This window comes from Austrofundulus limnaeus, unplaced genomic scaffold (genome assembly GCF_001266775.1).
Source record: "Austrofundulus limnaeus strain Quisiro unplaced genomic scaffold, Austrofundulus_limnaeus-1.0 Scaffold101, whole genome shotgun sequence".
Lineage (NCBI taxonomy): Eukaryota > Metazoa > Chordata > Actinopteri > Cyprinodontiformes > Rivulidae > Austrofundulus > Austrofundulus limnaeus.
This window is the reverse complement of record NW_013952503.1, coordinates 816,588-831,394: the sequence shown is the minus strand read 5'-3', so window position 1 is coordinate 831,394 and position 14,807 is coordinate 816,588. Positions and strand designations below refer to the sequence as shown.

General features: G+C 43.6%; 2 protein-coding genes across 4 annotated transcripts in view; both read right to left on the bottom strand.

The window, feature by feature from the left end:
• Positions 1-2,329: 2,329 nt before the first annotated feature.
• Positions 2,330-11,634, bottom strand: pianp (PILR alpha associated neural protein). Of its 3 annotated transcripts, none has more exons than XM_014013443.1 (6): positions 11,481-11,634; positions 10,355-11,358; positions 9,760-10,178; positions 9,290-9,368; positions 4,374-4,520; positions 2,330-3,766 (listed from the first exon to the last, which is right to left on the bottom strand). In XM_014013443.1, the coding sequence occupies exons 2-6, from the start codon at positions 10,363-10,365 to the stop codon at positions 3,745-3,747; spliced, it is 678 nt and encodes a 225-aa protein (XP_013868897.1). In that variant the 5' UTR covers positions 10,366-11,358; positions 11,481-11,634; the 3' UTR covers positions 2,330-3,744. The 3 variants fall into 3 exon arrangements, 2 of the variants coding, with proteins under 2 accessions (XP_013868897.1, XP_013868898.1); XR_001310624.1 differs by having other exon boundaries at positions 2,337-3,766; positions 4,054-4,520; positions 11,481-11,573; XM_014013444.1 differs by lacking the exon at positions 4,374-4,520 and having other exon boundaries at positions 2,337-3,766; positions 11,481-11,573.
• si:ch211-154o6.3 (lissencephaly-1 homolog) overlaps positions 11,424-14,807 on the bottom strand; it is a 12,707-nt gene continuing 9,323 nt past the window's right edge. Inside the window, exons 8-13 of the mRNA XM_014013442.1 lie at positions 14,485-14,573; positions 13,676-13,889; positions 13,472-13,594; positions 12,048-12,213; positions 11,834-11,922; positions 11,424-11,692 (exon numbers count right to left, since the gene is read on the bottom strand). Coding sequence (XP_013868896.1) covers positions 11,607-11,692; positions 11,834-11,922; positions 12,048-12,213; positions 13,472-13,594; positions 13,676-13,889; positions 14,485-14,573 — 767 coding nt within the window. The 3' untranslated portion in view covers positions 11,424-11,606. The remainder of the gene's footprint in view (positions 11,693-11,833; positions 11,923-12,047; positions 12,214-13,471; positions 13,595-13,675; positions 13,890-14,484; positions 14,574-14,807) is intronic.

Here is a 14,807-nt window from a genome sequence, read left to right as displayed (position 1 = left end):
AAATTTAAGACCCTATATTTCCAATGCATGATGGTTTTGGATTATTCATTTTGGTTCTTAATTAATAAATAATGAATATTGGTAGCCAATGTGAAGATCATGCCATTTCTTACTTCTTAAAATTGTATTTAATTCTCTCAAGAAATAAAAAAGTTAGGCCCGTTTGTTGCAGAATCATAAAAGGTTTTTTGGGTTTTCACTGTTAAACCAGTAGAAAAAGTAAGAGCTTTTTTTTCTATACCAAAATGGCCATAATTTCCTTATCAGCAATCTAGACAATGCTGGTTTCAATCTCGAAGCTCCGCCCATTACTCTTGTAAAAAGAACAATTCATGGACTTTTATTTTATTTTGTCTAATTCTTAATTAGTGTCATGGCCACTTCTTTTATTAAACGCACTTCAGAGTGCATCTCCGGAGGCTGCGCTACTAAATGTTAACTTGCAGAAGGGGGGTCTGCCCGTTAGGAGGTCAAGTCATTAATTAGGGCACGTCCCCAAAGAGATTAATGCTTTATAGAGCCGAGGCTTTCCCTGTGCACGAACAGCTCGACGAGGCTCGCATACTCGTGCAGCGAGGTAGCATTTGTATTTCACACGGGTCTGTTTTTTGCCCTGAGCTTCTATTTCAGTGCCAGAATTGCCTGCCACTCTTCCATGTACCTCCATTACTCTCAAAATTGCCTTCATCGTGCTCGGCCTTGTCCATTTCTCACTCCTCAGATTCTGTTTCCTCTAATTTCTCCACTTCCTTCCTTTCTGACATTAATGGTGGCAATTAGATGACCAGCGGTGATAGTGACAAGCAAGCAGACAGGAAAATTATCCTGTTCCACTTAACCCCGCATCTTTCTGAATCCCCTCTCGTTGCCTCTAACATTCCTCCTCACCTCCATAAATAGAGGTGTTAATTTCAGTCAGCCTGCAGTTTCATTTTTTTTCACCTTTTTTTTTTTGACACAATCGAAGCCTTGACTTGAAGCAGCTGTATGCCTCTCAAAGTGTGAGTGAACAATGGGGACTTGTTGAAGAATCACTCGTGACCACCTGACCTCTGCATCAGGGCTGGCCCTTGGCAAGATGTCAGGTGGTGCCCCCGCTTCTGCAGTTTTCTAAATCTCACTGCCAATTTACATAGTCACATWCCAAATTAAATAATTTACTTTGATATTATATTTTATCTTTGGAAACCAGGTTGTCCAATTAAATAGTTAACAATATAATTAAACTTGCCAACATTTGCTGACAGCAATGAGGAACACCTTTTCATGTTAACCAGCAGCTGTGGAGTGAAGCAGTTCTGGGGGGCTCCAGGGGTATACTCCCCTGGGAAATTTTGTAAAAGGTTCACTCAAATTTGAAGATATTTTACTAAACTCTTGGGATTAATAATGGCATAGAATCATTTTGATGAAAATAGAACACTGAAAACCAGACTTTACTGAAACTTCCATTGTCCTGGTATTGTTTTCTATTTACACACTGAGCCCCGATAGTTTTGACTGAAACATCCTCTGCACCATATAACACCTCATGCAGTAACAAAACAGCTGAGAAACCCACAGAACAAGTTACCTGACTATCCTACAGGCTGCACACTGATATAAAGTTATAAAATATTTATTTTCGTCCCCCATTTGTGGCACCTCCTAGATGGATAGCATTTGCTTACACTGCCTAGGCCTTGGGCCAGCTGCATTTACGAGTTCACACCCTACTTCTGTGTTTTTCTGTTGTGGTTACAGACAGCCGCCATGTGTCATACAGCCATTAAAACCTCCTCGTGGAACTCGGCCAATCAATTATCCCGATTGATCAGTAAAATGCCCAGAAGAGACGGGAAAACACGAGCTGCACTTCCAGCTGGTGGAAGAACCTTCAAACGCTGGAGTGGCATTTCTCTCCTTGTGCCCTGCCTTGATTTTATTGACATTAGTTTGAAAAACTATACACGGGAGGAAACTCTTGCTGAGCGTCCTGTTAATCTTTCCAAGGCGAGAGGAATCCATACGAGGTGGAAGGAGATAAGCAAACGGCTTCAGACACAAGCAGCCGCATTATTCTTCTCTCCTTTTCAGCTTTCCGCTCGGYGGTGAAAACATGATTGGCACATGCGGGACTTTTTAATGCCAAGTCTGTGGTTTAAAAATCAATGCGATGCAGTGGACTGAATGTTTCACATCAGGGAGAGACACAGATTAGGATACACGGGTATCTATTAAAATGCACAGTGTAAGCTTTATCCTTCCCATAAAGCATTGCGGATTGCACCGCTCCCAAGGGGAATGCATTCAACACGCTGAAATAAACAGACAAAAAGCACAAAAAAGAAAAAAAAAAAAGCATCAGCATCGAGTCCTTTATTTTAGTTCCATGGTACAGAAAAGACCACATTTCTACAGGAATGCTACTAAAAATCACAAGACTGGAGAGCTGAAGGGTCGAAGCTACCATGATGCCACCAGCACTATGTCAGAATGGTTCAGTGGATGGGTAGTTCATGTCACAAAGCTGCTTAGAAAAGTTGCCAAAAATTGACATTTAGCTTTGAAAAGTTCTGTAATACAATACTCAGATAGGTAAAATAGCCGTTTTATAAATACTTGATTTGAAGCAGCTCTCTCAGAGTTTTTCTACATGCAAACTGACAAGAAACGCATGAGGCAACTCTTTATGTGCAACTTTCCTTTGGTGCACCCAGGACAACTGATGAAGAGCTGTGATGGTTCTGTTTTCCAGATTGGTATACAACAACAACTAAAAGACAATCTCAGCGTTCATAGATATTTATTTCCCATGAAAACGTGGGAAAACGTCTTTTGCTGTGTACCATCCAACAACTGGGAAAGAAAAAACAAAACAGATTTTCAGTTTGTTCTAACCATTTACGTTCTGAATATTTTATCTCCAGCCCCTGGAAGTGCTCTCTGCTCGAGTCCAGCAGGAACGAAGCGTGCTTGCAAAGGTTCCACAAGGAGGTGAGCGTCAGCCAGATAATTAAGAGAACAAATCGGGAACAAAAACACAGGAAAACAAAACAAAAGAAAACGAGTCCTGTGCATCTGCAGAGGAATGGAGCCACACTATTTGCATTCCGGGCGCCCAAAGCAGGGGGGGAATAAACATCAGTTTTTGGAGCGTGACGTGTTAAACACATTGCCTGTTGGCTACAGCCACGCCAAACGGCTTTTGTGAAATATTCTGTTGGATGTTAGGAGATGCCGAGAATGGCTTTTTAACCAATTACAAGCCCGCTGGAGTGAGCTGAGTTTTAGTGCCATTTGATGAAAGGAGCAGCACTGGATTTTTAAAAAAAAAAATTCACGAATGAGCTGCTGAGTCACTGGTTGTGGAAGCACAGGTGAGGCAAGGTAGGGCATCTCGGGGGTAACAGAATCCTGCATGGCTGCTGAACTGCTTACTCGTGAGTTAGTCATGGTGGGTTGAAGCTGCTGGGTAGCCTGGCGGAGCTCGGGGCCGTAGAGAGGGTGGAGAACAGGGTCACAGTGATGCACATTAGAAAAAAAAAAAAGAAATTTACTCCAGAGGAGCGGAGAGATGAGCTGGGATTTTCGTTTCTTAGGCCTCAGGGAAGCTGTGAAGTTTTTGCGATGGCTGGATACCTGGGTTCCCTGAATTTGTTTCACAGTTGGAGAGAAAATAAAAAGAGCTCTGCGGGCGCACCCTCTGGTCGTGTTGTTTCTCCTCAGGCCTCGTAGAAACGTTCACCACGTGGAAAACAAACCTCACAGGTTCACAACTGGGATCCTGACACAGCAAGAGACAGAGAAGAAGTGTGAGTAGAAAAAATAAAGACGAAGCAGGAAGGTGGGATAGTTTTTCTTTTTTTTTTAGGTTTGGGAGCCCTGATGGTGGGAGAAGAGGAGGAGATGAAGAACAAAAGCCTGAAGCTGGTGGAGATGTTAACGGAAAGCTGGATCACAGGGGACGGAGGGATGGGAGGAAGAGGACGAAAAGCCGATGGGTGGAGGAAGTGAGAAGCAGCACTAGAGAGCCGCTCTATAATTATCCTGATTGAGATTAACTTAAAATACCCTTGAATAAAAGCATCATTTCATGGATGGAGGATAGGCGTCTTTTCATGGGCCCACGATGACTCATCTGGAGAGGGGGGGCTTTAAAACACTGATACATCTTAGAGCTGCTCCAGCACTCCAGGCCTGAATATTCTACAGAGAATAGCGTTACTGCCCAATTATACTCCATGCACATCCATTGCAGCACATGCAGAGTAATAAGAGTACCCGCACACAGACAGACACGCACAGAGGCAAACTTGGATCCAGAGACTCACACATGGAGCCAGACACACAAACACTCAAGACAGTGCAGAGCTGTTGAGGCGACTCATTACCTCTCCCTGTCGGTGAAGGAGGAGGAGGTGCTGTGCAGCGTCTGCCTGCTGTCCTCCGAAGCAAGGGAACGGGGGAGAGCGAGGGAGAGGGGGGGGCCCACGCCACGGGAAAGCGGGGGCGGATGCTGCGAACAGCTGCGATCGTAACTGGGAGAGAGAAAAGAAAGGATAGTAAGACGAATGGATGGAAGGGGGTCGGATGTGAGGAAGAGGAGGAGAGAAAGAGGGGAGAGTTGAAGATTTCAAAACAGAAGGATGAGGAGCAGAGCAGATTAGTGGGTAAATTACGAGAGAGAAAGAAAGTTTGAGGCAAACATAAATAAAGGTCTTATTGAGGGCAGGCATACAGAGAGCTACGGCAGGACATTTTAGCATTAAATTGGCTTCACCACTCTTTCATTTCAGGTATCTGAAGTYGGTTTATGTCATATTAGTTAAGTAAGATATCTCTAGTTATATTTTACTAATCAAAGCACCTGTTTGAGATATCTCTAATTACATTCTCAATAGAATAAATGTCAGATTTACCATTAAGTTGTACAGAGGCTCCAATTCAATATCTAAAGGAATTCTGAATACAAAAAATACAGTTCTTGATAYCTCTAAGTTAGTTTTTAATAGTCATTATTTGCTCACTTTTTATTCCAACTTGTCAAAATTCTAAAAATATCTTAAATTGTCATTCAAGATATCTTAAATGTATTTTTAATTTCACATAAGATTTGACTAGTACAAATTTAATTGCAGATGTTTTGAATGCAAACAATAAGGCAAAACTAACTAAGATATCTATAACTGTAATTATGACTTATGATTTCCTTTTAAGATAATCTCCCAAGTAATTTGCGATATCCTGAACGTGCTTTCATCTAGACTGCTTTTTATCCTTGAATTAACATTCTGTCTAATCAAAACGTCACAGATTTACGTATCATTTGGGCGGAAAGTTTATTTTAGCCTTACCTTAATTTGTAATTTAGTAGTAGGTCAAGTCAGTCAAAATTTTCATATTTTTAACAATTTTTAGCGCTGCAGCTCGTGCTCGACAGGAATTAAGAAACACGGATAATTTATTGTACAAAGTTTTGCAGGCAGCTGTTAGGACAGCTCAGTGACAGCAGGACTGGTCATAATTACGTTTGAGATATCTTGAATTATTCGTCTGACTAGTCAGAATTTTTTTTCAATCCTAAAAACAAAATTTATGTACAGTGATAAAAAATACAAAGTAAATCATGCCCTGAATAAAAAAGGTGCAGAGTGACGAAAAAAAACAAAAAAAAAAAAACTCAAACTGGAACAATCTCCAATTTAAAAAAAGTCATGTATCCTTATCTTGTTTTAAATGCAGGTATGTTAAATTACCATTAAGGAGGAACGTCAAAATGTTGTTGTTTTTAGTCGAAACACATTTTTAGATTTCTAGAATATAATTATAGATAGTCAGACGAAGCCAAATTTATGTTAAAATGGCCTGCCATATAAGAGCATCAGAAACATTCCCCCGCCACTGAAAAAGAATCCACGCCTGCTCATTAAAACGCTGCGAGTGGTGTGAAGGAGGCAGCGCTGTGGGATCAGAGTAGGGGGGAGTAGGGGTCAGAAAGATGCAACAAGGTGAAGAAATAAACAGAGGGCTGACGTACCACCRTGGTGACCAGGCGGTGCTTTCACTGAGGAGAGTGACTTATTACAAAGGAGCAGTGAAGCACCACAGGCCCAGGCTCTTAAGGACACTTCGACACACAACAAAAGCTGTTCTCGGGGGCCATAAAAGCCACCCTGAACCCTCATCTGTCCTCAGTGACACCTRTCCTCTCCCCGGCTGACGCTTACTCTCACCATCGCACACAAACAGCATCACAAACATCCACATGGACCATTTCAGGCCTGAGAACATATGCTTCTCTTCTATAACCATAATGAACTGGACTGTGGCCAATTTCCACTATAGGCTATCATTTCAGTCTATCTGCACCCCCCCTCCTCCTCATTCACTCCTCGGCTCTTTTATCCATCTAACACATGGTGTTATTTACACATTTATGACACTGAAGCACAAGCCAGTCTATAGAGAGAGAGAGGGCTCTGCTGCCATGTCTGCACTACCAAGCCTCCCAATTCTCTCTGTTGTAACGTGGTTTTTTTTTTTTTCCTCCTCTGTCATCTTCCACGACACTGCAGGGCCTCGTGAGAAAAAGTTATCAAAACAACACTGAGGCCAATGTCAGGAGCAGAAAGAAAAGAGGACTTATCATGTATTCGCTGGCAGCAAGCTAGAAGATTATCTGTGAATCTTCAGTCGAACTGGTGGTTCTGGGACAGACTGAGAGCACTGTGGCAGATAAGAGACTGTGTAAAGACAGACAGTGTTAAAATAAAAGAGAACACAGGTATCTCAGACGAGAGGAATAAAAAAATGTAAAAGAAAATCTCTGGGAGGCAAAAGGAAAAGGAGACGAGAAAAAAAAACACTAAAAGATTAAGAGAGAGTATAAAAAAGGGAAAAATTATCAGGCAATGAAATGTAAAATTAGGACCCAGGAGCCTTCAGGGGGTTAAGACGCTCGGATAAGAGGAAGGAGGAGAGAGCGAAAAGTGTAAATGTGAGGAGTGGCTGTGAGGTGAGGGAGCAGAGGGTTCCCGGTGGTCAAATAAACCGGCTGTTATTGGTTTGATCAGCAAAGCGTGTGAGTGCTCCACTATATCACAAAGATGACTCCCCAACTTCCATCTAATGGCCACGTGTTTGTGGGATTATCCTTCCTGCTGTGACAAACGTAACGTACAGATCACCCACCCTGTGTTCATCACAGTGTTTACACGCTTTGAGAGGGCTTATAGCAGGTGGGCTGTTGACGAAAACTCACTCTAATGCTCAAGCTTGTAAAGCACCCCCTCCCCCCACTCCTAATGATTATGGCAAATGTTTAATCATTGCAACACTAATGGCTCTAAATGACACATCTGTGCCAACTGTGACTTTCAGGAACGCAAGTGTTGTTAATAAAGTCATTAGTAAGCAATTACTCAGCTTTCACTTGAGGGGGGGACCACACAAAATCATTACGTAACCATCGGTGACGGACACACAAACAAACAAGACCAATACAAATCCATCATCCTCCCTAATGATCCTTATTGATCCCAACACATGTAGCCTCAGTCATTTATCTGGAACTAAAATGCACCAAATTTCTCTCAGGAAGCCAAGCAGATCTCCTAATTCTTGATGACTCAGACCCTTTAAACCAGGAGTCTTCAATGTTTTTTTAGTTGGGCAATCTGAAGGTGGAGACCCACCGTGCTGCCAATCAGGTTACAACAAAGAAACAACCTAACAAACAGGAATTTCCTGACTTTTTTTGATAGATTATATATAAATATATATTGTGTATACTGACATTAGTTCTCTATTGTCATTAGGAGATGCAAGGTTGTAGAAATATTGCAAAAATTACAGTAATAGGCTCTCAGCCAATTTCTGTGAGTCTGACAAAGTGAACAGGACCTGCCCAGTATGGATAGGGTGGGTCCTTCTCTTTGTGTGGGGAACCCATGGAGGGTCAGGCTGTGAATGAAGCAGAGTTCAGCTGGTGTGCTCACTCAATGTGTGCATTTCTGACTGAAATACATTAGTTTATGCCTCCAGTTATCGATTTGCTATATGTTGGATTCATGTTGAGTGTTTGAGGACATAACTATGAAATAAAAAAGCAAAAGTCTAACCAAAAGATTCAAGACCACCCCCCGCCCCCCAAAGGGTTGCAACCCCATCGTTGAAGACCTCTGCCTGTGAATACATCACCTTCAAATGCAAAAAGTCAAAAGAAAATATCTTTCTATTTAAGAAACTTAAATTTTATTTTTTTTAACTTGCACTTGAAAGTGAAACAGGAAGTGACATCAAACGGAAATTTTTTAAAAATAGGAAATCCCTGGTCTTTGTTTATTAAAACAAAATTATTTGAACTTTAACTCTTCATCTCCATAATAGTGACAAAATAATCTAAAGAAACATCAGATTATTCTCTACAGTCTGGGTCGTTAGCTATTATCAATCACATGCAGACATTCCCCTTTAGCATAACTTCCTGTTACTTGTGATACATGTGAATATCTCAACAACTGTTCAACTCAGCAGTGTGAACATTTTTTGCAACATTTTACCAATGTTATCTTTTCAAAAATGCATTTATATTTATTACCAAAATGGATGTCTCAGGCACTTCAAACTGAACTCACATTATAATCACTCTCCCTCCCAAGGGGCTGGGGTCTTTGTGAATCTGGTCCACATGCAAGATGTTTCATTTTATCACAAAAGCTTGAATGCTTTTTTTTAATCCAAATACTACTGAAAACCAAACTATGTTCACTTCGACTGGTTCATCCAAGAATAATGAATCCATTTGAGTCATTTTTTTATTAATGATGTGCAATTATGACTATAATTAACAAGATAAAAGCTTGGGAAATGTTATCCTATTTTAAAATAGCACAGTTATGTTTTATTCATTTCATAACTCCCAAAGTTTATCTTCTATCTCCTCAGCAGAGCACTAATCTCCACATTGGGAACTAACTGTGTAAGTGACCTCAATACATCCTTGCTTTAATGGAAATTGCCATTATTATCAGAAAGGTCTATAAAATAAATTTCATATCATGTGCTTCAATTATCCTCCCCCATTTTTTTTCAGTACTCAAGCTCATGCTGATCTGATTTTGCCCCCCCCCCCCCCCCCCCCCCCCCGAGGTGTTTTTATCCAGAGCAGCAGTTAACACCGAGCTGCTGCGGGACAGGTGTCCAGCCCTCACAGGTAGACTCGGCTGATCGGTCGTTACTCTGCAAAAACCCCGACGCTTTATTCACGTGTTCATCTAGAAGAGTTTGAAGTGGTTCAGACTCCTACCAGAGTTTGGCCGTGATGACGACGGCTGTCAGGATGAGCAGAGAGGAGATGGTCACGGTGACGTAGAACTGAGGGTCGACTGTAACACACACACACACACACACACACACACACACACGTTTGATTACTCAACTCTGTCATTGTATTCAGAACAACAGGAGAACAATCAATGAAGCCAGCTGAGACATGAAATTAGATGTGCAGGATTTTGGCCTCCAACTCCAACACCAATCCACTGAAGGCGTTTTTTTATTTTTTTATTTTACAGTTTTGACATCAGCCAAATTCTCCCCGAGTGATGAGAACTTTATTAGGCATCCCCCCGCCGCTGACACAGCCGGCTGCACACACGAGGGTGTCAGCCCTCACCCCAGTGACAGCTCATTCCCTGGAGGGCTCCTGGTGAGTGTGTGCTCACTCAAGGACCACCTTTATTTAGAAACCCTTCATGCGGATCTCCCGGCGCCCACCTTCCTCCGGCTCCGTCTCCTCCGCCTCCGTCCCTCCGGCCTCCGCTCCCTCCTGGTTTCTGGACTCCAGCGGCGCCTTCTCCTGGGGCGAGGCGCTAGAGTCCAGGTAGAGCCAGTCCTCGGAGGTGGCAGCGGCGCCGCTGACCTCCTGCTGGTTCCCGTGGCTGTGCAGGTGTTCGGTCTCCTGGCTGGAGAGGAAGCGGTGGTAGGTCTCGTCCTCCAGCGGCTGCGTGGGACCCCACACCACCGCCCACAGAGGGGTGGGCGTGACCTGGGAGGTGACGGACAGCTGGACCGGCAGGGCGTCCACCTGCTCTCCGCCCTCGCCATCGTCGCGGTTACAGACGGAGGGCTGCGAGACCAGAGCGACCAGGAGGAGGGTGACGAAGGCAATGAGTCGTGCGACAGGAGAGATGGAGCTTTAAAAAGAAAGAAAAAAGAATGAGAGGGGCAGAAGTGACAGAGGAGTTATCAGAGAAAACCTCTTGCCCAGAGGCACAACCTCAGCAGCTCAGACATTGATTCTCATGCCAGCCATCAATCAGAATGACATTTTATGCATCTGCATCCCATCCTCAGAAACTATCCATCTTACCATCTCTCCATCGCTTCACTCTGTTCACTGAGACTCCTCTTCTCCGATCATCTCTGTAACATAAGAGAGAAAGAAGGAAAAACAGAGGGGAGGTTCTGCCTTTTTTCCCCTCTTCATCTGTTTTACCACAGTTGTAAACACAGAAACCAGCAGGATTAACAGCTCAAAGCAAACTTTCTTTCTCTCTCTCTTTTTTTTTTTAAATATTAAAAAAGGAATCGTAAAAAGGCTCCTCAGGGAAGCTGAATTTAACRCTCCGTTATGAGCCACATGTTTCAGAACGAACATCTGCAAAAACCTCCCAAAAAAGTGTCTGCGCTCACTTCCCAGGTTTACAGAGCACACACCTGAGAGGAGCGCATTAATCATCGTTACGAGCATCATGCACGAAAAGCAGCACTCAGCAAGGCACTTTGAGCGAGGGAGAGAGACCCCCCCCACCACCACCACCATCAACGCCACAGAAATGTCGCTCGGAGAGCAGCGTGCGCGCCGGGAGCCGGACACATATCAGTTATCATGCTTACCTCTGGCAGCGGAGAGAGGGAATGAGCGAGGGAGACGGGAGAGGAGCGAGCAGAGATACAGAAAGCAAGTGAGAGAGGAGAGAGAAAAAAAAGCATCGGTTGCCGTAGCGACTGAGGCATGTAGAGTCTGCGAGTACGAGTGGGGAGAGAGAACGATGTAGAGGGGGGCAACAGACTGTAGGAAAGAGATTTAAATGCTAATTATGTTTTTTTTTCTCTTAAATGGGTTCAATTAAACGGACACAGGAGGAGAAATGAATTTGATGAAGCAAATAGAAAATGATACGAAGGACGACATTAATGAGACGGTTTTAGAGGTGAGAGGTTAAGAGAGAGGACTCTGTGATGTTTATGAAGGCGAACAAGGACACCCCAGAGACAACCAGACAGCAGAGTGGAGGAGAAAAAAAAGGAGAAGGAAGAAGATTTAATTCTCGCTCGTTTAATCAGGTTACTCCGGCAGAGCGAGGGGACGAACTGGTGTGAAGAAGAGGAAGGGTCACGGAGTCGTGAGAGGAAGAAAAAAAGACGAGATGCAAATGTGAAGTCACAGTTTGACTGCTTTATTGAATGTGAAAATATTTACAAAGAAAACGTACTGCCTCTCACAAACACCGGCACCAACAGTCTCTGTCCATACGCTCCTCCACACCTCCCAGACTAACACTCAGTCACTTCACCCTCCTCCTCATGGCTGCAGGCCGCGGAGCAGGAGAGACCGCCGCTCACTGAAGAACGCACCGCAACCACGAGCCGGACCCCCCGTCCTCCGCGCCCAGGTCGTCTCCTTCGTCTAGATTATCCTCATCGTCTAAAATCACACGAGACAAAAAGGGATTTTCCACAGGGATTAGTTACGATGCTCGTCTCATTTCAAATATCACTCATTAAAAATTTGTGTCGTCAGTCAAAACAGAAATGAAGTGTGAAGCTGAGAACAGTTTGACTGTACCGTCTGTCTCCTCGTCATCCTCAGTGTCCCCCTCTGACTCCAGGAGACACGAGTCTATACGGCTGTCTCTCCTCACGGTGACGTCGCCTCTGAAACGTTTAATTCATTAATTCAACCATCAACACAACTTTAACCTCAGATGACCCCAGTGGAGTTAATGAATTAAACTTTTTTTTTTTAAATCAGCGGTGCTGATGAGCTTTATTATTCCCACCTCTGCTTCCCAGAACTGGGGAGCTGCTCCCAGACGATGAGGTCTCGACCTCCAGTGACCCAGCGGTGGTCTCCGCTCCCGGTGGTCCACGCTGCGAAGCAGAGGATTCTGGGAGCGTTCGGCCAGGTCAGAGAGGCCAGATAYCGACACCGAGGCAGAGAGAACACTGCAGAGAGGAGAGAGACGTTAAAAAGGATCACAGGTCAGCAGAGAAACGGGAGCTAAACTGTTTTGAAAGAGGGGGCACAGGGGTGCTTTTTAGGGTTCACATTCAAATACAGAAAAGCTGCCCTAGCTAACTTAAAAAAAACTATAATTCAGCCATTTTAAGACTTATTGACATGAAATTTTTTGTGGAGTAGCTAAGAATGATCACATGAYGATTGTTGATGCTAATCYCAAACCAAGCTAACCGCTACTGCTAATTTTAAAAAGGGCTACAACTCAAACATTTGTACACATATGCAGCTAAAAAATGTATGTAGTACAGAARTATCAGAGAACAATCTTTAACAAAGTCTAAATGCAAATACAAAACCCCAGATCCCACTCACWTGTCAGTGACTTGKGGGSTGGCCAACCAGGTGCCAGAGGTGGCACTTGTAGTCAAAGAGATGTACCATGTTTATCTGCATAAAAAGTACCAGYAASTTTGATGGTACCCCATTAAAGTACRTCCCGTACAGGTATAAAAAACCCATTTCTTACWAAATTTCTCCYGGACACAAAGTCAGAATTCAAGATTAATTCTAAAAATCAAATGGCTTTGACTATGTCTATATAATATCTGAMCATAATAGCCACATCTTTTGCTTAACATCTGTTTTTTTGGTACCAAAATGTTACAAACTGATTGCTTAACTAAATCCAGGTAAYTAATATTGAACTTATGAAGCCTTTTACAGCTGACATCCACAAAAAGGGCCAAAAAGTGTCAAAATTTTAGCTTATTTTGAAAATTTGGTCATGCTCTTTCCCCAACTGTTCTGTCAGTTTTTCCTAAACTGGCACCAAACTGCACCAAAAATATCTTCAGAGACTCTACTAATCAAAACATATAAGATGCACAATGTCATCTTTTTTTTCATTTTAGTAGCAAACAAATTATGCCAACCCTCTAAATTACTCATATATGTCAAATTTAACATATTGTACATATTATTGCCCTACTTCATATTTAAATCATACTTTAGTGTTAAAAAAGTATATTTGAAACCACTGGGTTGTTAATGTTAATTAAATCTMATCTATTCATCCATTATCTTTCGTTTTATCCAAAGTCAGGTCAGATCAGCAGCTTGACCTCTCTTTCCTCAGCCACCTCTTCCAGCTCTTATGGAAAGTTTTGTATTGCCATTCCGGCCACCCCTCAGGCTCCGCCCCGCGTGAAGAGAGTGACCCCTGGCTGCACGCAGTTTACTCACAATTAAGTGTGCTCTCTCCGTTCGCCAGGTCGTAGCTGGAGCCGATTAGGAGGCCTCCCGTCTGGTGAACACAATCTGTTACCCCGGCGACGCTGCTGTGATTGGTCACCCTGGATATTACCCCTGTGATAATTCAACAGATGTTCGGTGAAGGAATTATGCAGATTTCACAGACCTCTGCGCCCGGCCCAATCCGGAGCTCACCCGTCCTCCACTGAAGGATCTGGAGCCAGGCTCGACCGTAGGCCAGGAACACTCTGTCCCCCCGCGGGCTGAGCGTCAGGCGCCCCCCGCCCAGGCCCGTCACCTGGCTGCTCCAGTGGTGCAGCAGCCTCAGCGGGTCTCGATCCGAACACCGGTTCTCCCACACAGACACCCCTCCCTCGGCCGAGCCGCTGAACACCAGCGGACCCTGAGTCTGTGGGGGGCACGGGGGGAGACGTGGTCGTCATGGTGATTTCAGGTCCCACTGTGTTTGTGTTTAACCGGTACATGTGTGAGACTTGAAACTGCACGTATGTTTGTGTAAACAGAAATAAAAGTGCTGTGAGTGTTTCTCTGTAAATGGATTGTGTGCTTTGCATGATAAACAAAGAGGATGGAAAATAATGTGCGACGCTTTAATGCTTTAGGCACATTATGATGATTGCAAATTGGAAAAAAAAAACAAATGTGCATATGTAGTTCTGGGTTTCAGAATTCATAAAAGCCTTTTTTTTTGCTAATAAAAACAAACAGTGTGCTCTAGAATTGGATGAGCTTCACAGCTTACATCTCAGCAAAAATATCTTGATCCTTTTTTGAAACCAATAAATAAAAAAAAGCTTGAGCGAGGAAGAAAGTGTGGAAATGTGCCTATTTGATTTCTGCTAATTAAGAGTTATAAATATATTAGGGGCAGCTTCTGAAGCATATTTTTTGTGTCAGCCTTTAAAAATAGGCAGAAAAATAAAACAGCTTTTCAGTCAGTCTGCAGAGCGTGTTTGTGGTCAGAAGGGGGATGACCCACCCACCTGGATGGAGGTGACCGCTTCCTGATGAGCGTTGACTGACTGGCAGTTTTGGAAAGTGAGCCAGTTCCAGGCTTGAAGCTTCCCTCCATCTGCAGGGCGACAGAGTGCGAGGTTAACACAGGGCGACAGCCGACTGGCAGTTATTACTGTTGGTCACGGCTGACACACCTGAGCCTCCAGCTCGATAGCAACATGCTACGCTAATTCACTGGCAGATGATTCCAGTGTCAGACTCAGTGCAGATATTAGTCAGAAACACAAACTGGACTGAAATATTACACTTACACACACACACACACACACACACACACACACACACACAC

Excerpts from the sequence above, each read along its gene's own strand:
- pianp (XM_014013443.1), bottom strand. Across the intron at positions 4,521-9,289 it reads GTCATCACGGCCAAACTCTG|TTACGATCGCAGCTGTTCGC; the intron begins GTAGGAGTCTGA and ends TCTCTCTCCCAG. Across the intron at positions 3,767-4,373 it reads TCCTTCACCGACAGGGAGAG|GATCCCAGTTGTGAACCTGT; the intron begins GTAATGAGTCGC and ends TTGCTGTGTCAG.